The sequence below is a fragment of the Manacus vitellinus genome, unplaced genomic scaffold, assembly GCF_001715985.3.
Source record: "Manacus vitellinus isolate BGI_N305 unplaced genomic scaffold, ASM171598v3 scaffold_13_pilon, whole genome shotgun sequence".
NCBI lineage: Eukaryota > Metazoa > Chordata > Aves > Passeriformes > Pipridae > Manacus > Manacus vitellinus.
In genome coordinates this window covers 4,099,335-4,123,319 of record NW_021938999.1, presented here as the reverse complement: position 1 = coordinate 4,123,319, position 23,985 = coordinate 4,099,335, and the positions used below count along the sequence as shown (strand labels likewise).

Here is a 23,985-nt window from a genome sequence, read left to right as displayed (position 1 = left end):
TTTATTAAAGGTCTTAGAAAAATACATATCAAAATACAGCATATAATTCAAACACTAGAAATTCAGTTGAACAAAGTCAGGGAAAGGGGATTTTTAAGAAACTTCTCAGAAAGTGCGTTTTCCTTGGGGAAAAAAAGGCAGGCATTCAGGGGAGAGACTAGGAGAGAGAAGAATGAACCAACAAATCTCCTGTAAGGAAAAGTTCTGAAGTTTGCCCTTTGCCCAATTTCCAGCTTAAAAGTAAATACTTTTTTGGAGTTCAAAGTTTAAAGAAATTCTGAACTGAAACAGAACATTTCGTGTCCTTCAGCTCTCATTTGTGAAAATGTTTCACATGGCTTTTCTTTCAAAAAAGATTTTAATTTCAAAATGTTCAAGGATGGGTATCATTTCCCATCCAGCAATATCTGAAAACCAGAACAAATGAGAAGGGAAGCACTGGGAACAATTAAAAAAAGAGAACTGCAAAACCAGATTTAGTTATTTGAATTATATAAAGTTGAGCCCAGTAGCAGTACCACTATAAACATAATTTGAAGTGTTTGAAATCAAAAGGTCACATTGAAGTCACAATCACAGAAAAGTGCTCTTGGAAATGATCCCTAAATCATATCTGGAATGCTACAAAACAAGGCATACTATGGCTATTCCTTTGGGATGTTTGTTTAATTTTGAGAATTTACATGATGTACCCTTAGGCCACTACCAAATCTCTAGGGACTTGGGCTTTTTTCTTATTATGTCAACCATTTACTTTTGAAAGGAGGGCAGAGTGAAGTCCTCATATTTTCCTTTTCTTCTGCTTTGTAAAATGATTCTGAAGTCAATTTCTTGAAATCTCATCCTTCACTGAAAAGAACAGCAGTAGGAAAACCAGTTATTAATCATACTGCAATTCCTGACCCCATAAGAACATTTTTATTGGAACCAGATCCCTGCTCTTGGCCACTTCTGAAAGACAGAAGGGCATTTTCTTTTAGAGAGATATGACCATCTTTATAATTCCTTTTCCTGTTGAAAAATAGAAGTCATTCAGCAGAGAAACATTACTAGACAAGTATGCTTGAAAACACACATCCCTGCTTAGCCTAATTCCTGTACAAACACAGTTCCTGATCCTCAGCTCTTTGTAACTGCACTTGCAGCATGACTAATCTCTGTTCAGTTATGTGAAGTTATTTGTGGACAAGTTAAATGTATAAAAATATCACCTGATTTGCTGATATTCAGAGAACACGTTAGCAGTCAGGTCCAGTGCATAGTCAGTTATCCATTCTTTAAGCACATAATATTTTAGTACTTTCATTCCAAAATTCTGGAGGAACAGTATTCAAAGTCTGAATCGTACTGTTGTTATGCTATGAAATTGGGTGCTTTCTGGCTCAAGTGGCAGAATTAGAAGCATTCAGAGTTTCAACATTTTCACATTAGATCAGTCTGGTCCCATTGACTTTAATATCCCACTGACTTACAGGACCCAGCTGTATTTAATAAAATTTTCAGAAACCTGTATCTATTAATAAAAGCTAAAGATAAAACCAGACAACTTACCTGAACACTGAAGCATTTTCCATTCCTGCTGAAACTGGTCTCTTAATGTTTTTATTTTATTTACTTTTTCTTGGGTAGGAGGTACATAAACTCCAAAGTGAGGTGGAGAAGCACCCACTAATGCTTTGGCTACACTCTGCATTAAATTTATCTCTGTGTCCTAATTAAGAAGAAAAAAATACTCCTGTGAACCAAGCTCTCTTTGTTTCAGTGATACATGAAATATTTTAAAACAAACTTTTATAATTAAACTGCTAGTATTAGTAGCAAGAATGAGCAACTTTCCATTTTCAAATAAAAGTGTGTCAAAATGGAGTTTTTTCTGAAAAAGGTAAAACTTGTTTCTTTCAAATAGAGAAAGAATTGCAGTTTTCCTTTTATGATTGAAAAGAAATAACACTAGGTTAGGGACAGAAAATGTTATGAGGGAAGGGGAGCATGGAGCTTGTTTACTTTATGAATCATTTACTTTCTATAAGTGGAAAATAGTGATATTTTGCTTCATCAATAGTGACTTTTGGACTTCTCACAGTCTAAATCAATATCGTTTGCTTGCAGAAATTGTATTTTGAAATGCTGATAGTAAATGAAGATTATATTTGGAAGACTGTAACCCTATTTTATTTTTAAGAGATAGAATATTTTTTCAGTTATTCTAAAAAGGCAAGCATATGCATTACAAAATCCCCACACATTACATAATCCTGCAGAATAACAATATAAAAGTAGCAAATTTTTTTTCAATACGTATACCTAGCTTCCTTTTAATGTCTGAGTTTACACTTCAGAATATCAATAATTCTCTCATTTCATACTCCTAATTAGTAATGTGTAAACACACGATTTATGTATACTTATCAACATACGAATTTTTTTAGCTTAGATAATTTATGTATCAGCATTGTAAATTAAAACAAATAATTTATTCTGTAGTTTTCTCAAATGTTATGTCAAAATCCACTTAACTGGCAGCTTAATTAATTGCATGGCTTTAATTGGATACTTGCCGAGGAACAGATCAGAATAAGCATATGTGAACAATTGTTTGCTGTTCCTCGTTAAAGAAGAACTAGAAGGCATAAAAGCAATCAAAAGTTACTCTTTCACAGATCACACAGAGAAATAGTGCTACTCACAACCACAGGATGCTGGAGAGGCCAAGAGTAAAGTGAGTTCTCTAAGAGATTAGACAAATTCATGGAAGATACGCTCATTGGCACTGATCACTGGTCTGGATAAAGCCTCCAGCTTCCTAAACTTAGATATTTGTAATGGGTAGTGTATTGAAAAAAACAGACTAGGGAAAGATCCATATGTTCTTTCTTTCCCATGTTCTCTGCCAGAAACAAAGCTGTGGTAGTGGCCCTCAATTCTGTATTATGACAATTAAGTTCACTTGAAGGATATGTGCCATTCTGATTTATCTTCTGCACGCCAGAAGTTGTTTGTGACAAAATACAGCATGGGGGAGAGGAGAGGAAATGTAGCAGTCCATGAAGAACAGGACAATGGGCTGCTTTCAATCACATTTGATGGAAAGAGGCCATATGATTTAACAGACAGTAAGTGCCTCTTTTCAGGAGACAACTCTGAGCTGGGAATCCCAGATGGATGGAAGTTGTGACAAACTGTCAGAACATCTATGGTCTACAGACAGAACTATGGGCTTGCATGCATGCCCCAGCCTCTCCATCATGCAGGCTGCCTAAAGCTCAGAATGCATCTGTGTCTTGCCTTGCTCTCAGGACTTGGGCAGTTTGCACTCTGAACTCTGGGGTATCAGAGACAGGATAGACACAGCCAGTATTTTCTCCTGGGCAGCTTGAAGCAGTTTACACCAGGCCTGCTGCTGCTGGATTTGAGTTCGGTGCCAGGCACTTTGAAGTACTACAGCTCAGCACCACTTCTTACCTTGATCACAGCAAAAATTCGAGACTCAGCTAATCCTTGAAGTAAAGCAAAAAGCAGAGAAATCCCACTTATTTCAAGGTTCCTGTTTGGTCCAACAGCTATTACTGTTAAGTTTGGTTGATAACTATATGCTACGGGAAGAATGAATCCAAGTACTGCAGAAAAGAAGTCATTTCCTTCAGCACCCTTTAACATAAAAACAAGAAACTGTTTAGCACAAATGTAAAGCCTCAAATTCTCAGATATAAAACAAAACAAAAAGGTGAATCTCAGAAAGCTTTTGATTGACCTAGGAAACAGGATACTGATCTGGTTTTTCCAGCAGTTTTTATATTAAGCATGCAGATTATTCATTTTTTCCTTAGTGCCTTCACACTGTAACTCTGCCTTGCTCAAGATGAACCGCAGTAACTATGGAAGGTTTCCTCAAACCTACGGATTCTAATGTTCTCTAAAGCTCAGTGAGGGAGCAGCACCCTGGCAAGGGCAAGAAAAGGAAACATTTTCAGTGGTCCAGTCTGGAGTGAGGGGTGTAATTCTCAGTGTCATTTTAAGAATTTGTAAATATAATCTATTATTTCTGTTTAAAAAGTTTTTTTTCTGGAAATGCTTCCAGAAAGTGAATCTTACCTCTTTCCAGTTTAGGGAAATATAGTGTTTGGAACTGGTTTTTTCAGACTGTTCTTTCTCACAGATATGTATGATAAGCACTTTTCTGTAAATAAAAACCACACCTCAGTATTTAACCAACATCTCCCAATGCGGTAAAAATATATTTTCTTTCATCATTCTTTAAATACTAATTCATAACACAGGAGGAAACAACTATTTTCATTACTGCATGCCAAAATATAAGCAACAATTAACACTGAAATCCTTTTTATGGTATTTTTAAAAAGAGGATTAAAGAGTATGGGCAAATCACTTTTAAGAAAAAGAGGAAGTGGAAAAAAATTATATATAAGAAAAGATGACTTTCAACAAGGAACTCTGCATCAGCAGTATATGCCTCCTTCAGTTATAGGGGGGATACACCCTATATAATTAATAATTGCCTTCTTTTTTACTTTGTATTATTTTCAATAACAATTTAAATTTCATTTAATTTGGGATTATAATTTAAACCTACCACTAAACACATAAAATGACATTTAGAAATAGCAGTTTGTCTTTGGAGATGTATTTGGGGAAGTTCTTTATTTTGCCTCAAGCTAAACTTAATGAATGTCAAGTCATGACTGATTCCTTAGTGCAGAATTCATCACACATACAGACACTTCTGAACATTCATAAGGCCTTTGGGATCTGACTGCCTGAAGTTAAGAGCAACCTCACCCATCTTCTGTGTTCGGTATGATCTGCATGTCTCCAACAAATATATAAAGCACTCTGTAGAATACGAGAATAAACATACATTTACATCTACAAGTAATTTTTTTTCCATTAGTGCAATTTTTATAAAGAGTTTGCATGTATGTATTGATGCATAAAAAAGAATGTATATTGTTTCTGAATTTGGTCCACTAAAAGTATGAAGAAAACACATTTAGGACAGTTCAAGGGAACCCCATTTCTCTCTTGGAAAAACACAACCAAGAAAACATCCTCAGGCCAAAAACAATTGAAATCTGACAAAGAAGGAGAGGGAGAGAGGGAAGGGGGAGAGGGGTGTGGGATTAAGGGAGGGGGGAAGGGAGAGTGGTGAGGAAGGGAGGGAGGGATGGAGGGAGGGAGGGATTAAGGGAGAGAGGGAGGGAGAGGGAGGAGAGGAGAGAGGAGGAATGGTGGGATTAAGGGATTAAAAGAAGGAGGGAGGGTGGATGAAAGGAAAGGGGAGAGGGAAGGTAGGATTAAGGGAGGGAGGGAGGGAGGGAAGGTGGGATTAAGGGAGGGAGGGAAGGTGGGAATTAAGGGAGGGAGGGGAAGGGGGAGGAATCAAGGGGAGGGAGGGGGGAAGGAGGGATGGGGAGAGGAAGGGAGGGGGCAGAGAAGGAGGGAGGGACGGGAGAGGGGGTAGAGGAGGGAGGCAAAAGGCTTTTGCTGGCATATATGGTATTATCAGGACTACACCTTGAAAATGCAATGCGAGTGGACATGCTATTTGTTTTTAAATCAAGGTTTTGCAGGCATTTTGCCATATTTCACACACTTGGTATCATATTTTAACATTTTGTCAAAGGGCTGCAAACACAAAGATACAAATTCACCTTTGAAATCCAAAACGAACAGAATGTCTTAGTGCAACAGCAGCAGAAACAGCAGGAGTGGGTGACGCTGCAATTCCATTACGTACCTCCAAAACACATTTTTCATTCAGAAGCAGTTAATGTTGCACAAGAACATGTCATTTTTTAAGTGTAACAACTGGTTTTTTACTTGTTTATATGTATCAAGGGATGTTAATGATCTACCATAGAAGGGTTAAGGAAATGTTATTAATTCATTTTCTAGAGAAAGGCCATAGTTGATTATTATGCAACAAGCTGTACTGTTACTTCAAAAGTATGGTGCTATGATGAAAGGGAACTGTAAAAATAGCTTTTGCAGAGGAAGGCCATCTTTACTGGCTCTTTAGATAGTCTGCAGGTTGGATACACTCAGTGTGCCTGTCGGCAAACTGCAGTGGAAAAATACACCCTATGAAAAGGAGGTTGTCCCTGAATTCTAATTCTGACTCTTTCTTTAACCTGAACAAGCTATTCCTCTCTGGAAAACATAATTGCAGAATTACTCAGTCAACCCTTAAGTGTTCATTTGTGTTGTGTAGTGCTTTGAACTCTACATGAAAGCTAAGCAGAAAAAACATGTTTCCCTTCCTCATTCCTCCTCTTTGTATTTGTCAGCACAAAAAGTTGAACTTCCAGCTGCAACTCATTAAAGTTCTATTCTTTCTGCCAGTTACCATTTTCAAAAATCTATTTATAGGCTCTCCTAGGGCTATGTGCAGTCTGTAATGCCAGAAATTTGATGTTACAGATCTACATATGTGACTTCCAACAGCAAGAAGATGGCTCAGAAGAAAGAAGCCATTCTGGCAGTTACTCTTCCTTGCAGGCCTAGTACTTTAAAGAAAGCTTTTCAGTCAGAGGGAGAAAGTGTTTTATTATGATGTAATATTTTTAACTTGTTTGCAGTTTTTCTTTTTTGCTTCTCCAAGTTTTTATACATGAATACAAATTTGCACCCTCTAAGCTTGCCTTTCCTTCATTCCTGACCTTGCAAGAAGCAAAATGCTTAACTGGAATTACTCTGTTCAGAATCAAAGCATACAGTAGAGCTGTTGAAACCACCACTAAATGGGGGGTGTGTGGGTGTGTGTGTGTGTGTGTGCACATGTAAATCAAGATTTACTGTGTGTAAACTGTTGTGCAATGCTGCACATAGCATGGCATCTTGTAAGGAAAGGTAATGCCAAAGTAAACTCTCTCCTAAAGATAGAAGGTAAAACTCTGCATGCTGAGACAGGAAAAGTTTTGACATTTCTTCTGATTTCTTGTTGCTGCTTACTGGTGCTAGATACACCAACTTCTGCTCCCCTCAACTGGAAGAGTAAATGCCTGGCTAACCTGTAGGTCTGAGAGCAATGAGAAGGTTCTTAGTGACTCATGTGCTGTGACTACCTGCAAAAAGTCTGGACAATGACTTGTCCAAAGATCATTAGAAAGATGTATTGTGATTAACAACTATCCCCAAATACTTGTTTTCTCATCTTGCATGATTACTCTCATAGTTAAGCACATTCCAGCTGAGATTAGTGGACTTGTGAGATACATAGCAACCAATATCTGGACAACAATATAGTAGAAGCAAAAATCAGAGGAATCCAACTCCACCCCTAACCCCAAGATCAAGGCAATATATTATTACCTCCTTCTCAAGTATTTTATCTAGGATGGCCAACATACTGCCAAGAGAGAGCAAAGTTTGGTCATCTTTCACAAGGTCTGCATAAAAGCCACTGTAAAATAAATTATATGGAGAAAAACTAGATTAGAGGCAATAATGTCTTCAAAGAGGACACTGATAAAGTACTTTGCCATTAGTATTAATGGCATACATGTTGTATAGGTGCTACACATTGGTTCTCAGAAACCTAGCTCTAGCAGGAAGATGACAGCACTGTTGGCCTGACAGTCTTGAGCTCTCTAAACCTGTCTCCATTCTGCACTGGAAAGAAAACAAAAATGTCTGAAGATAGTCTAATTTTGATAGAACTCTGTTTTCTCTAAGACAAGACAAAAAGTTGAGTTTCTCAAAACAGAGCGGTTTGATTTTTTTTCCAGATAAAAGTGAATACAGAGCGTTAAGGCACCTTCCTAGCAAAATCTCTCTTTCTAAATGAATACATTTGCATTAGCTGTCCTATCTCTCTTGAAAGAGTTTTAGAGAAAAGTATTCTGATTAGTCCAAGGATTTCAAGGCTACGAGTGACAAACAACACTAATGCCTTAATTTTTCAAAGGAACAATTTCTGGCCATAATTGAGGAGACTAAAGCCAAAAAGATGACCATGTCAGACACAGAGCTAGATGACACTGTACAGAGACCTCTCAACATCTTAATTATATTGAAAATTACATAAACAGGACCAACCTGACAAGAGCTTTTATTTCAGTTTTGTCCATTTCCTTCACCAAATGAACAGCTACAGGAAGAAAATGTGCTAAACCTGTAGAATCAGTTGTTGCTGTTTTGATGGGAGGCACTGGAACTAGAATATTTTTCATGTGCAATTCTAAAAACCTTTCTACTTTGACAGTTTCATTGCTGTTAGTTATCTTAGAGTCATGTTCTGTGGAGGGATTTGAATTAGCCTTCTTTAGTAGATGCGATTTAGTGCTCAAATTTTGTAAAAATGATGTGTCTAGAGAAAAAGAAATAGAGAGGTTTCACAGATATTAATTCCTAAGCAATGTGGTAATTTTGTATATGCTTGTATACAAAATAAAGTACATTTGCATTCATAGTATGCATATTTACTTCCATGCACTAGCTACAATGTTTCCTGCCACAGATGTTATTTTTTCAGTGCTACTACATTTGTTTTAATATAGTGAAAGGTGATAAACAATAATAATCTTATGTCCATATTTTTGACACATGAAACAAATAAAAAGGTAGTTTCTGACATGATGTCTGCTGGCTTCAGAAGTTCTCTTCAGACCAGCTGAAGACGTGGCCCTGAATGAAGCCTCACACTGCTTTGTCAGTCACATGAATAACTGCTTGTTCAATTATTTTAATCCACTGGCATTAATTTCAATAATTTTGAATTTTGTATGAATCCATTTATCAATCACATTTGCTTGAAGAAAGAGGAATTACCTTCATATGTCAACCATTTCCAGTAGGGCTTATGTGCTGCTCTCACATTCTGAATAGATTCAACAGCACTACAAAAGAAACCAGATTAACAGAATCAGGAATAATGAAAACAGAGGAAACATAACTTACCTCAACAAAAAAGCAAAACCAAAATATCCAACTGAAAATGAACAAGCTCTGGTCTCTCTTCCAAGAATGCAGAACAGAAAAATAAAGAGAATGAAAATCAGTGGGCAGATAGCTTGGAAAGATTTAAGAGTCAAAAAAGAAGAACACGTGCAGCATGTACGCACATTTACACACAGTGAGTGAAATCCCAACCCTGCTGCTGGAACAAGCACAGGGTCTTGTTCTGAGAACTCAAGTCTGAGTTCTCCTGTCTGTCCACACCTGCCAGAGATTTTAGCTACACAACGTAAAGATTTAATTAGATTCACTCAAATGCGAGACAATCTGTTCAGAAACCAAGTAAATCACATTCCCTGCTATTCTTTGTGCTGACATCTTCTTTTTATTACCACTGGTATTTGCAGCACTATGGTCAAATGGTCCTATTATGTTAGCTATCATACATAATTCCACTCATTAAATCCAGAAGAAATTCTGTGTACTTAGAGATTATTTTTAAGGTATTCAGGAGCTGGACTGATACTGGATAAATATGTAACCAACTCTTTATTACCTAGGATGATAGCAACTTGAGATACCACAGTTGCTGGAGAAGAAACAGAGGACACACAGGGGCTATGGGATGTGCTGAGAGCAAAAAAACCCAGCTTTGCTCTGTGAGTTTACCGAACACTGCTCAGCCCACAGCCCATGTTTATCTCCACTGCTTCCCTGGCTGATCTGAGTTCCGAGTTTTAACTAACACAGCCAACTGGTAGGTGCTGCCACCCAAGTGCATGAGGAGCATTACTGCTGGAAAAAGCCCAGGGCAGCTACTGAAGTGGGAGAGAGACTGAGGACAGACATGGAGACATGGAGGAGGTAGCACAGACAGGTAGAGAGAAAGACACTTTTGTGATGTGGGACTGATTCATGCCCAAGGTTCAGAATGCTTTACTAGGTCAGATTAACACACTCTTAGTGTCTCCAAAAAGTAGACTTGAAATTTCATTATCTTGGTACAGCTCTACACCATCAAGTGCTTTTGCACCCAAAGCCTCAATGCTCCAAATTCTAGAAGCACAAGGATTCATCAAGTCTGGCTCTGCAAAGCATCAGCTCTCACTGATGAGAGAAAGGTTAGCTCCAGCTTTTCCTGTACTACAGCAATTGAAGTGGCCCTGGGGTCTGAAGAACTAATCCTTGCAATTGCATACTTTCCCACATAGTGGCTGTCACTAATTTGCATTGTCTTAATTACAATAGGATTGTCTTAGCCTTCAATGAGATGGATTTCTATAGGATAACAAGGCCCAAGGATAAAATGGTTTATGGTTTTATGCTGTAAGATATCACAACTTCAAATAATTTCAGAAAGAAAAGTATACAAAACTGTACCTTGGATGGGTTGTTCTAGAATTCTTTATATGCTTACCTTAGACAAGGTGCCATTTCTCCAGTTATTTGAGGTACAGGATCTCCAAGCAAAGTTTTTACAGTCATGCAGACTGATTCAGCCAATGATTTCAAGTGGTATCCACCCTAAAAAAAAAAAAAAAAAATTTGTGTCAACTAAGGGACAAGTACTTTTAACATCTCTCTGAATATCATAATAGAAAATAAATTATACTTTTGAAATATATCTGTATTTACAGAAACGAAAGGTAATATGAAAGTACATCTAAGTCAATGACTTTCAGTATGAAAACAGTAAGTTAGTGGCTACCTGCTGTACTTCACTGGCATCTCATGATTCAACTCACTTCATCATGGTTCAAATAACTTCAGAAATTACTCATGACTTTGACATGAAAACCCTGGGAACGTATGCCTTCTCCACTCCCATTCGCAACATGCCATCTTCAACAGTTCTTGTGGAAGATTCCTTAGAAGGCAAATGCTATCACTGTCCTCTAAAATGTCTGCATAAGAGAAATCTCATACGGCCTGACACTTTTGAGATGTGATTGCCTAATGGTTTGGCAGAATTTAGAGAACAAAATAGATTTAGGCTGCTAGGTGGTATGCAGGAAGCAATCTATTACCAATGGAGCAGTCACATCATCTGTAGTAGGAGTGGATGCTTATTTGCACTTCAGCTAGTAGACAAAAATATCTACAATAACCAGCTGGAAAGGATGGTGGAAGAAAGGTCATGCAAAACAGAGGTCAAGTGAATCAACTAATTTGCAGTTCACTCTTGGAGACCTGGTTGGCAGCAATATTTCCACACACTTATTTACCTGAAAAACCACCATTTTTCTAATGTGCTGCAGAAATAGGGAGTTCAAATCTAGATTTCAAAAGGAGAAAACATTTTTAATTGTTTAAAAAAAGAATAAAGAAGAGGTCTTCAAGAGCTTGCATAGAGGCTTTTCATCAAAAAAGAGAATTTTGTAAATGCTCCATTATTAAGTAAGAATATATTTAGGTTAAACTCTCCTGGAATAAGACATATTTTTTAAATCATTTGTAATGCAGCCTATTCACTAAATACATTTTAACGAGTTTGGGACTCTCCACAGCAGTAGACTAGTAACTGTTGACAAAAACTGAACAGATTTGAGAAGGATATTTTTTTGAATGATAAGCATATGGCTCCTCTGTTTCAAAAGTTCAAGATGTAAGAGCACTGCCAAATCTTAGCCATTTTGCTTCTTAGCTTCTAGTTTGCTCTAAATGGCTCTTATACAAAGCCCTTTCCCATGGGAGTACATTTTAAAAGTCTTTACCTCTAGGATGACACACAGCTTTCCATTAGCTAATTGCATCAGGAAATGGGTAAGGTGGGCAAAAACCTCAGGAGTGGCATTCATCTGACCCTAAGTCAAAGAAAAATTTTTTAAGAAATGAAACCTTGAATCAAAAACATTGGTATGAAACCCATATCAATATATATATATATATACACGCACACAAACACACATACAAACACTTGTATATATACATACACATATCTATAGGATAATCTGTCTTTACATTTTTGTAGTGTTTCATACATGCAAACATGTATTTTTAGCTTGATCAAACTGAATTTCACTTATCAATCACAGGAGATTAAACAGGTAGGAATATTTTCTGAACAGATTTGTGACTGACAACACAAAAACCATAAGTTACTTACTTCGGGGTCTCCAATTCCAGAATCATATCCAGAGGAGACAATAACAAGTTCAGGATCAAACTGTTATAGAACAGAGACAGTTATAGCACATTCTTATGTCCTATTTTCAATTTTGTACCGATTTCAACTGTACCATGATCAACTGTTATTTCAGTTACAATATGAACACAAATAAAGGTTCTCCTTGAATAAATTACCCTTTTACACTATTTTCATCCCTGCCAGAGAAGTTGCAGATCATTATATTGAATATTTAAAAGCTAAAATTCCGTAACACTATTCAGTTCACCAGGACATCATACCAGCAGAAATAATGTGTTAACTCTGCTACTGGCAGTTACTGCTTTCTATAAAATATTCAACAGTACCTGCTTAAGAAGCACTTAGGAAGGCAGAAAAAAAAATACCTCAAAAGCCACTGGAAGCAATACATGGAAAAATGCAGCAAGATAATCTGAATTTCCCATCCCGACCTGAAAAATATGAGAAACACTGGTTATATTTTCCTGTTGGAATGACAAATTTTCTAAGGTTCTTCAAGACTTTAGGGAAAGATAGTAAAAGCTAAAGATTAAGGAATGTTACTAAGTTCTGTAAAATAAACTCCATTTAAGTCAAGTACATAAATATCCACCATTCTTAATCTTAAGAATGAGCTTCAGTTCTCTGCTAAACAAGAATGGATGTAACCATCTCCTGAAACACTTTCCAATTTGATGGCTAGGCAAGATATTCAAGTAAAAATGGATGTGTAAGTTTTTCTCTCCCTTCTATTTTTTAAATGTTATCACATTCTCAGCAACGTTTTTCAGCAGACATTCCACTGACAGGAAGGATGTACACTCAGCTAAGACATCTACCAAGCAAGTGAAGCAGTACACTCTCTCAGAAAGTGTTACCTAAAGAACGAAAGACAAAGCTATTACACTTGCTTTGTTGTGCTGTAAACAATATTTACCTTATTCCAAGGCAAATTTATGTTGAAACCTTTTCCTTTTCCCAGACCCACAGCATCATAATCAGATTCTTTGAGTGATGGCCAGAATTCCTGATGTTCGTAACGATGCCAGGAAAAGTACAAAACACTGAAAATAAAAAAAAATAAGTCCAATTTGACAAAAAGATTCTGAAAATGACTTTATATCCTGAACCTGGTGACTATTGCCTGAAAGCAAGAAAATAAAATTGTCCTTTCTCCTTAGTTCTCTTAAAGAACTTGGACTGTGAAAATCTGTACAGTAGGTCCTATGCCAAAATTAACCTAAAAAGTAACCTGCTAAAAATGTCTTATATGCATGCACTTCATACAGATCAAAGACAAGGAATTTTCAAGGAATTTTCAGAACAGCACACTTGTTTCTAGAACCTACTTACGTGAATTTTCCAAAAATAATATAAAGCTCACATATTTTATCCAACTACTACTTGAAGACTTTATCTGAGAGATTCCTGAATACAGAGAGTACTCAAGTATTACCTGAGTACTGGCAAATCAAGGTAATCATATTGCTCATTTTATGTTTGTTATTCTTTAAAAAAATGTGAATCTGTTCTACTGGATTTTAAATTTTTCCCTCTATTTTATAACAAGTAAAAAACAGAGTGACTAAAATAGCAAAGCAAATGTTTTGCAAGATTTTAGTTTTAGAAGTTTAAAAAAAAATCTTATTCGCTACAGACGCAAAACAATCTTTAAACAGCTAACATTAAAAAAAATGAAATATGTATATTTTCAAACCTTGGATCCTCTTCAAATATATACTGAGTTCCTTGCCCATGATGCACATCCCAGTCAACAATTAGGATTCTGTATAGAAAACAAAAGAAAACATTCAGTGGAAGAACCACAGCATCTTAATCTACAAAAGATACAAATGAAAAATGTTTTTCCAAACCAAAAGGAACACTCTAGACAATAATCTAAACCAGTACAATGTCAAACTGTTACTTGCATATGAAAGGCTTCTCTAGAGTCAACCATGCACTTACCTCTGTAGACCATATTTCAGTTTTGCATATTCTGCTGCAATAGCAACATTGTTGAACAAACAGAACCCATTAGCTGCATTTCTCTGGCTGTGGTGACCTGGAGGTCTGAACCAAAGTTTTATAAAGTTAATAACAACGAAAGAAACTCTGCCAAGAAGTGAAAACTTTCTCACACATTTTCCTACCTTACTAATGCCATTCCATTGCGCCCTTTTCCTGACATCACAGAGTCCACCAGCTGCAAAGTTGCTCCTACTGCTAGTCTGGCACAGCGGTAAGTGTTCTGAAAAAGAGAAACTCATAGTTGTCATCAATTACTCATCAACTTAAACTAATCACACATCACATGCTTTAGCATCCCAACAGTGAATTGTCTTGACATAATTCTACCCAACTGAAACTGTATGAAGACAGTTGAAACAGGACTTTACAACACAGTGCTTTCCATTAGGATTACCTGTAATCACCATAACCTTTATAAGGACGTTCTCTGTGGAGCAGTTAAGAAACATGAGATGGACATACTGAGCAGAGTAATATGGCATCTTTGAAAATAAGAAACGAAACCACACAGAAACAAAACACAGAAGACTTCATCTTCCTTACCTGGCACAACATTTAAGAGCAATTGTTACCAAAATGTGATTAGCAGGTCACTAATTGTCTACAGTGACATTAAGTGACAAAAATAGAGCTAAAATTTGAGTAGTGCACTATACTGGCATGATACAATTACAGAATAGATGACAGGACACTTAACCAATTTAAATTACAGCATTATACTAAACTTGAAACATATAACAATAACATCATAAATAAATGTGAGACTAAATAGCAAAAACTGTATTGCCAGTTTTCCCCTACTTGACATCTTGGTGTCACTCAGATGCGATAACACAAATACTTGTAACTCCCAAGAGAGGAAGCAGTTTAATTTACACACCGGATGAAAGAAAAAAGCATCATAATTTTCAGAGACTCTTTTCAGCTCCTCCTCATTCATTGTCTGAGTGCTTTTTGCCACTTCCAAGTGCTCTGAACTGCAGAGGAGAGAGAGATTAACACAACACTTAACTACGCAACTAGATTTTTTTTTTTTAATGTAGAATGCAACAAGAAGTAACAGAATATATGTTAAAATGGGCTTTCTGTGGGGCTTCAGGAGTCCAACAGGTACTCTGGAATGCTAGATGTAGGATATAGTGAAAAAATTAAGGAGCTCTATGACAGCAAGGGTTCTTGAATGTCTTAGAAGTACAACATTTTTCTCTCTTTTTCAGTGGTAAGAGTAATTAGTCTTGCTTTCAAAAAAAAAGACTCTTTCTTCATCACGCAGCAGTCTATTTTGTAATCCATGCTACATATATACACCACCTCAACAAGAACTAAACTTTGATTTTGACAGTCATCAGAGTGTGAATTACAACTCTGAGAATATGCATCTAGTTCTGTCTTGTTCTGTGAAAAACAAACTTTTGAGTGAATCCCTTATTAGGTGTCTACTAACTCCTTCTTTTCACTGGTTCAAGAGTGCAGTAAGTACTAAGGCACTAGCATCAATGTTCCCCCAATTCTCTGTCACTGATCTCCTGCCTTTCTGTAGTGAGCTGGAAATGGAGGCTGATGGCATCCCATCTGTGACCTAATCCATATATGCATTCCTCTAGGTGGATAACACCAAAGTAGCCAGAATTTCACAAAAAAATGAGACATACTAGTGCAGCCTAATGGAAATAAACAGTTGCTTCAAAATGAAGGTATTAACAGGAATAAAACCATATGAACATGAATAACTACCTAATTACTAGTTTAACTTCAGCAGCAGCCTCATAACTAACCGTGAGCACAAATAAAATATTTCTAGAAGAGTTATAAATTTGTTTCAATCTAAAAGTGTTTTGGAGAGGAAAGAGCTGTATTATCTCTACCTTACCTATGTAAACCAAGACAGTGAAGTGATTTGCTGCAGTCATCTAGTAGGAGTAAATCAACTGAAAATAGTGATCAAGCCTCTTCCATACCCAATCAGCAATGTATTTACCATGAAAATAAATTATATTGGTACACAGCACTAATTGCAGTCTAAGAAGCGTGTTTTTTAGAAGAAATACTGTTTTGGAACCTGAAAATTCAAGAATGACTTAGGATCAAGCTATGGTCCTGTTCATAGGTGTCAGGGCCCTGAGTGCATCCCTTCCCTCCTGGGGTTTGGCTGCTGTGTCCAGAACAAGCAAAGACAATGCAGCTGGTCACCTTGAGAGAGAGCACTAGAAGGAATGTCAGCAGAGGCACCCTCCAAACAGCTCTGCTAAGAAGCCTCAGCAGATGCTGCTCCTCCTTCCAAGATAAGGCTCTTTCTCTTGGCTACACTGCAGCTGTGTTGTGTAGCAAAGTCTGTGTTTGGCCACGCAGCCCATTAATCTGGACCTGGACCCTGACCTGTGCACTGACTCTCCAGCTTGACTTCAAACCTGCCGTGTCGCTATGGCCTCGCTGGGCAGACTAAACTCATGGCTGAATCCAGGTACCATTGCTGGACCTGTGCTGGGTATTGTGGGATTGTGGCCTTGTCCACAAAGCTATTGCCTCTGCCTGCCCTGTCATCACTCTCTGCTCCAGATCCCTTGCCTTTTGGAAAAGGCTGCCCTTGCCACTCCCTGACAAGGGCAAATGAGCACACAAGCAACATGCAGAATCATCTGCAGCTGGCTGCAGAACCATCACACCAAGGTGACAAGTGCCAGAGCAGATTTCATTGCCATGACTGCCCAGAACAGGCTGGCTGCTGTTCCTCCGACATCCACCTCTCCATAGAATTAGCTGCAAAGTATTTCTGTTTGGTCCACTTTATCTCAAAGATGCTTAAGAAAGAAGAGGTTATTATCTTTCTAAAGAAATACCCATTTTCCTACACTTTTCAAGGTCTTGTCCCAGTTTTTTTTAGAAGTTTACTTTTATTCCTATGTATAAATGAGCATTCGTTGCCTAAGATCCCAAAGAGTGAGAATGGGTGTTTAGTGGGATAGCAGATTCATAATTAAACACTTACACCATACTCAACATTATTCAACTAATTTTCAGTGTGACACATTTTCCATTGAAATCAATGGAAGTCACTGAATTTTGGAGCAGCCCTTTTCAAATGGATCAAAATATGACCTGGATGTATAAGTTCTGCTGTTTCATTGAGTTAATCTAAATGGTAATGAAAGTTAAGTTTCAGACCTGTGAACCAACAGGATCTCCTCCTCGCTTCCTTCTCTGGCAGGCACATGGACACATCTTTCCACAAGGTGGTAACATTTAAGCTGCTCATAGGAGGATGAAAGTCTTTCTGGCACTTCAATATCACAAATAGGACTGAAAATAAGCAATAATCATATTACTATAATATCATACAAGCCCAGCTAACAAATACACTTCATAAAGCCTTGCTTTCAACTCCCCATTGTAAGAAGATTCATTACCCTCAAAGATGGACATGTGAGAGTAAAAGAAAAATAAAATCTTCGAACACTTTTCGTTTTGGAGCCAAGTTAGAAATTTATTCTAAAATACGTAAGAAAAAAATAGTTCTTTAAAAAAAGCCAACCTATATAATAGCATCTCTTTATTGTTTCCTCTCCCACTGCTGAGAGTTGCAATGCTTAACTACAGACATGGGAATGCTGAAATTAAAAGCTGTAGATTAAAGTGAAGGTGAACAGAGGAGAAGCAGGTTTGGAAGAGAAGAAAACAATGGATTGTTACCCTGAGCACTGCAAAGGAACCGGTCTAATTTACATAAATTTAAGTAAGTGGCATATACCAATTTCTAACTGAATTTAATTGACGAATTTCAGCTGAGTGAGTGTACCTACATACTTTTTCCAAGATCAGTAATACTTTAGCTTTATAAACAATTTAATTAGCTTAAAATACTTAATTTAGGGGCCTACTCAGATGCCTTATGCTAACGCTTCTTATTAAGGCCTCTCAGACTGGAGGCTACAGCTTCTCAAATCCAGCTTCAGATTATCATTACATTATCTAGATACAAACTGCAAGTAAAATAAATTTTCTTCTCCAAAAGGAGAATACCTATCACTAGGTATTCCCTATTACGTTTACAAAAAATGCATTTAGTTGGTACTTTTCTCACAAGTCCTAGTAAGAATCTATTCATAAAAAGAACAGCACTGACTTACTCACTCCAGAGTAGTTTGTGAGTGGTCATCTCCTCATCATAAATCAGCACTGTTCCTGAAGCCATTGCTACAGACTGAGCAAAACAAAAAACCCAAGACACATATTTCAGCCCAGAAGTAAACTTAATCTTAAAACAGTTAGTATTACACTAGTTAGTGAGAATGTAAGTACAGAGCATATCTGCTTGCATGACAATTTTGCACTTTAGACTTTGCACTTACAGAACGAAATCAAAGAAAAACATTTAGGACTCAGATTTTGACACAACTGAGGAGCAAGGCAGCAGTGCAAAGCTGATGGCATCGACCTGGAAATTGGATGCAGGCAGGATTCACCATTACCCGAGTGCTCAAGCACTCGGCGCTGGCACTCCCGGGGCGGGTGAAGGGAGTACAGGCCATCTCCCCAAGCCCCCCTACCCACTCAGAGCCTCACAAGCCAGGTGGGGCTCTGAACACAGGCCTCCTCCCCCCATCGCACACCGACTTACCTGTCTCGGTGGGGCGAAGCCAAACAGCTGCGTGTGAAAGCCTGCGCTACAAAGCCACAGAGTACGAACAACAGACCTCGTACACCACGGACAGAACAACTACACGGATCTGCCCCGTTTAAAACTCAAGCGAGGCACTAAAGAGAGACGAAGAGGCCGACCAGCGGACAGCGAGGGCAGTGCCGGCAGCGGGGCCGCCGCACCCGAGCCCCGAGCCGCCCGGAGCCGCGGTTCCCTGGGCCACGGGCCCGCTCCCGCTACTCGCTCCCGCTGCCGGCGAAAGCCTTCTGCAAGCCCCGCGGCCGACCTGTTGAGCTTCAAGCGAAGGGCAGCGCGTCCCAACACGCGGCCCATGCACGGAGCGCCTGTAGGAACCCCCCAACCCCCCGCCCCGGGTTTGCCGGGAGCGCACTTCTAAATCACGGTGTGGGATTTCCGCCGGCTGCGCCGTGCGACGTCACTCCCCACGCGGGACGTGGCGGGCGCCCCGGGGGGTTCCCTGCGGGTTCGGGGCCGGTCGTGACGAGTCCGACCGCTCTAAGGGTTTTAGTGTGGAGCTGACCCAAGAGCTAAACATCCCACAGCCCCTGGCTGTGTGGTATCTCCTGACTTAGGGAGAAATAAAGTAAGAACCTGAACGAAAGGGATTTACTGCTCCATTTCAGCAGTGATGGGAACGTGGTCAGCCCGAGCTCCGCCTCCCGCACGCCCGGGCCCGGCTCTGGTGCCTCCCCGGCCCATCCGAGCCGGCACGGGTGTGTAGGGCAACGGGAGCCTCCTGTAAACACTGACCGCCTTCTTCCTCGGTTTCTACTGGTTTCCCAGTTCATGGTAGAAAGTGATGGAACAGAATAGAACAGGTGTCGTTAGACCTGATAACCTGCTACAAACCTGAACTTCTGGGGAACACATTGGGAACCCAGATCGTTACAGGTGCGACTTCTAGAAATTTATTGCCTGTAAACTTTCTCTGTATGTGTTTCAAGAAAATATGGCCATAATAGATGCTGTATTACTGAAATAGTTTATGTATTATCAATTACGTGTTATTGTGTCTATTATACACATCTATAAAACTAAGCAAAATTCTGTCCATCTTCGTGTAGCTTCCAATGTTAGGGTATTGCAGCTCTGTCATTCTGAAATGATGCCCAGTAACCAAATCTTCTTGTGACTGGGACCAATCGTACCGTATTTACATATTCCTCTTTATTCCATCCGGCAAAGGCGACCAGCAGGGGGCTGTCTCCTTTCAAAATACTCCAACGGGAGAAAATGAGATGGACTCATGAAACATTAATCAAGGGAAAGTTTAGATAACTGGAGAAAATGGTAGAATGGGCAGTATGGAAAAATACATGAAAAGTAGTCAGCTGGCTTAAAACTAGTTTATGCCAGTTTTGCACACATTATGATTTTTTTTTTTTTTACCATAACTCAAAGAAACATTTATCCATGGCTGTCCAAGTTCAAACTTTATGTGGCTGGCTGTAACTCTGTGGAAAGGAAGCCTTTAATTGGAGTTAAAGTTCAACTTATAATACAATTTAAAAGGAAATTAAAGCTTTACATTCCACTTATAATACATTCCTATTTACAAGATAGGTTTAGCATGAGAAATATAATAATCTTTTTACAAATAATATGATAAATATTTACAAGCATTTATGGTATCTCCACTTCTGAGTGGCCAACGTCAACTGGGAGTCCTTCCTCTGCCAATGATAAACCTGTTTTACTAAAATGATGCCCTCTTCAATATTCCCCACGAGGAGATACACCATGGGCCGATGGGTTGGAGTCATCCTCTGTGTACATTTTTCATTAATTAGCAGCCACTGCCGTATCATACTCTGAGTTTCATAAGGCAAGAGTGAGCCCTGGGTAATGAATTCCACTTGGCATTCAATGTTATACTCTTGGTCATCAAATACTGTTCTCCTCTTGGACAGCTTTACTTTCACTGCTAAGGAAAAAAGAAAAGGAAACATGAGTCATTCCATCTCTCAAATGCAGAAGGAAACACTGTCAATGAAAGAAGAATGATTACTTAAAAATACAATCATAATTTACGCTGATAGACTATGGTGAGGCCTTCTCCAGCAGCAGTATAAAGTTTAAAACATTTTTGAAAAATAAAGAGTATGTAGTAAAGGAGTTTTTTACATTGAATTAAGTAACTAGGAAAAAAATATTTTCATGAAAGTGAGTAATGTGTTTTTACCATAACCATGTATGTCAGACTTTTTGTGTAATTACATATTCTAAGCTGTTGGTGTTGTTCTTGTATCACAAGGCTGTCCAGTTTGCCCAAGCAATTCTCCTGAAACTCACTTTGTCCAGGTTGGAAAACGCTTGGCAAAAAGCTAGTAATGTTTGCTGATGCCACCCTTTTAGATATTCCCTTTTCATTATAGGCATCTACCTACCTCATTTGACTCCACTAACACTTTTTAGTATGAAATTTCCCCACACTGCTTGATCTAATGCCAGCCAAAGTCACTGAGGGTCTCTACACTGACATAAAGAGTTTTGCAGGAAGTCTCTGGGGGGAACTCCACTCACTTGTCACTCCAATAAGACAACATGCAGTAAGAATTTCTTTTACTGATGTGATTTTCTGAGTCCCCTTTTCAGTAAGCTATGTGTCACAAAAAAGTCATGCACACAAGTAGTGAGGATACACTGTTCGCACGTAAAACACCAAAGATTGACTTTAACCAGTAATAAGAGGCAAACTTACTTATTTGTCTGCTTTTGACAGAAATACTTTCCATAAAGCATGTTGTACTGCAATGTAGCCAACTAAACCAGAATAGAAGAGATATTTGGTTGCAAACTAGATCATTAATAAATCTTTCATGCAAAATAAATCCTCCTTATATTTTGATTAGAAGGAGCATATTCTGAAAAACAACCAAAAGTTAAATCTGCAGCCAAACTCTTAATCCTTTGAAATCCCAGCAGAAACTGTTACTTATTGTAATCCTACTTTTAAAGCATTCAGAAGAAAGGCTATTAGTCTCTTTAACAGCAGCTGTATTAGCAAGGACTTACCAAAGTTACTGTCACAGAAAACTTCGAGAACTCCTCTGTGTGTAAAGAATTCTTCCACTGCCGGGCAGGTCTGGCAGGCAGGCCTTGGTAAGACTGGTATGAAATTACAAATTCTCATTGTTATATTTTAGAATAATTTTAGTTTTCTACTGTCCAAGCTGAGAGCCCACTGTTTAACCATGGGGATGACAGACAAAATACACAAATGACCAGTGATAATAGGTAAAAATCAACACACTTCTCTGAAAACATGGCTAGAGATGAAATGGAGTTTCATTTTCCATGCATATTCAGTCATTTTTCAGACTGACAAGCTCATTTATCAGCAACAGATAAAGTAACAAATACAGAATTATTTTTAGCACAGCTAGAGTGGGTGGGAAAGGGTTTAGGTGACTGATTCTAGCAGTGACTGGGTGCAGCTGTGCTAGGGTTGTGAATGTATGAATTTGGGTGTGCTAGCAGCAACTGATTCCTATTGTTTTCCATAGAAGTTAATAAGAACCTAATGCATTTGAAGATTTGAACATTAATGCAATGGTAACTCAGGTTTCCCTGAGTATTCCCAATTTTTCTAAGCTGATCTGAGAACCAACTCATTGTATACATAAATTTATCTGTGATAAGGGCCATTGATAAGTCTATAAAGAGACCTTAAAATAATTCAAACACAGTGGGCTGCAGTGGGTATGTTACTGCCCATAGCTGTGCAGGGTCATAATTGCCTTCCTCCTCTATCTAAGCATGGTCTACTGCACTTTTCTTTTTTGAAGCAATGCTGATTTCCATCATCTGAGATCTGCTGCAGCTTACACTGCAAATACTAGCACTTCCCTGTCCATCTACATGAACAGGTGAAGCAGCAAAGGTAGACACAATTCCATTTACGAAATCACAGATTGTCTGGTAACAGTGTCCCTTGTATCTCCTTGATTCCCAGAACAGAGGGAGGCCACCCTTCCCTCTGCCAGCTTCAAACTACCTTTGTGCAAGTGTTTATATTCCTTAGTAACAGATGCCAGGCACATGTCCTCATCCTCAGGGAATCTATCGCAGTCCAGACTGTCAGGCCAGGGGTGTCCATGGCAGAGGAGCACGAGGGCACAGCTGTCACGGACAGCAACACACATACTCCTACAAGGATGGATAAACCTGTCGCCAGAGGAAATACCAGGCTGAGTCAAACTCACGCAGTGATAACAGAAAAGGTTGCAACGGTGATTCCTGTGCAAAGTACATCATCTTCACTGATATTTAACATCCTTCAATAATAATATAATTCCAGAAGCAGCAGCTATGCAAACTATGCAAGTAAGTTGTCTGTATATGGACTGGACTGAGCTTACAGCATTAAGTTATAATTTTTAAAATGTCTTTATGACAACCTGAGAAAAGCTTCAGTATGAACCTGATTCTATTCACAATAGGTGCTTCAACCCTAAATGAATAAGAATAAATTTCAGCTGTAACAAAATAAAACATGGTATCCTTTGACAACAGCATTCATGTTCCCAAAGGAAACTAAAGTTGAAAGTGGTACAAGATTTCAGTACCTTTTTTCTGATGAATATAAAAAAAGCTAATAGAATTACTTCAGAAAACGTGGAGATTGCTTTTAGATTATGATAAACATGCATTTCATTTCATCCCTGTATTGTACTGTGCTGTGGTACTTACGTATCTAAACAGATGGGTGCAAACAGGGAGCACAGGAACATCCTCACGTGAGAGTGACAGTCTGTGTGTACAAGGTGCTGCCAGGTGGTGGATTTTAGGATAACCTCGGCCATGCTTGTGTGTCCCATCAGGTTGGGAAGCCTCATTTCAGAGTATCCAATATTGTGGCACATGCCCATCTCCTTGGGTATCGCTACACATTTTGTGGATAATCCAATGTCAAAGCCTGTTGCTGCTCTTAGGAAACCATTCACAGCAAAAACAAATATTTTTGCAGTCAATAACATCTTCCAGTGACTCCTGGGCTTCTGAGCAGGGAGCTGTCAAACCCCCCAAGTGCAGAGGCACACTGAAAACCTAGTGGCTTATATATCCCAAGAGCTTAATGAACTGTTGGTTATCAACTGCTTATCAAATCACTTGAGACAAGACCAGGTCTTATTGCCTAATCAAGGGACTGTTGTGACAGGCAGGGAGGTGGACATAAAGTATAGAAGTATGTTCCCTAAGTACACTGATTTGGTATAGTCTTTCACATGTCCCACGGCGTCAGTGGCTGCAGCAT

The 23,985-nt window shown here is 38.6% G+C and overlaps 2 protein-coding genes across 2 annotated transcripts in view; both read right to left on the bottom strand.

Moving 5' to 3' along the window:
• Window positions 1-18,877, bottom strand: part of TUBGCP6 (tubulin gamma complex associated protein 6) — a 42,349-nt gene extending 23,472 nt beyond the window's left edge. The window contains 20 exon segments of the mRNA XM_018067994.1: window positions 1,548-1,711; window positions 3,463-3,648; window positions 4,093-4,177; window positions 4,798-4,851; window positions 5,670-5,755; window positions 7,330-7,420; window positions 8,056-8,326; window positions 8,788-8,855; window positions 10,331-10,437; window positions 11,628-11,717; window positions 12,020-12,079; window positions 12,427-12,492; window positions 12,978-13,104; window positions 13,758-13,826; window positions 14,009-14,113; window positions 14,194-14,291; window positions 14,952-15,048; window positions 17,234-17,368; window positions 18,196-18,269; window positions 18,687-18,877. Coding sequence (XP_017923483.1) covers window positions 1,548-1,711; window positions 3,463-3,648; window positions 4,093-4,177; window positions 4,798-4,851; window positions 5,670-5,755; window positions 7,330-7,420; window positions 8,056-8,326; window positions 8,788-8,855; window positions 10,331-10,437; window positions 11,628-11,717; window positions 12,020-12,079; window positions 12,427-12,492; window positions 12,978-13,104; window positions 13,758-13,826; window positions 14,009-14,113; window positions 14,194-14,291; window positions 14,952-15,048; window positions 17,234-17,368; window positions 18,196-18,260 — 2,024 coding nt within the window. The 5' untranslated portion in view covers window positions 18,261-18,269; window positions 18,687-18,877.
• A 1,464-nt stretch (window positions 18,878-20,341) lies between these two features.
• LOC103760159 (secreted frizzled-related protein 2) lies at window positions 20,342-23,707 on the bottom strand. Its single transcript, XM_008926617.2, has 4 exons — window positions 23,421-23,707; window positions 22,726-22,895; window positions 21,744-21,836; window positions 20,342-20,652 (listed from the first exon to the last, which is right to left on the bottom strand). The coding sequence occupies exons 1-4, from the start codon at window positions 23,705-23,707 to the stop codon at window positions 20,342-20,344; spliced, it is 861 nt and encodes a 286-aa protein (XP_008924865.1).
• Between the last annotated feature and the right edge of the window lie 278 nt (window positions 23,708-23,985).

Coding starts and splice junctions, on each gene's coding strand:
- LOC103760159 (XM_008926617.2), bottom strand. CDS start 23,707: ATGTTATTGACTGCAAAAATATTTGTTTTTGCTGTGAATGGTTTCCTA. Junction 22,896..23,420: donor GCACCCATCTGTTTAGATAC/GTAAGTACCACA, acceptor CTCTGGCGACAG/GTTTATCCATCCTTGTAGGA. Junction 21,837..22,725: donor ATATAAACACTTGCACAAAG/GTAGTTTGAAGC, acceptor ATTTCATACCAG/TCTTACCAAGGCCTGCCTGC.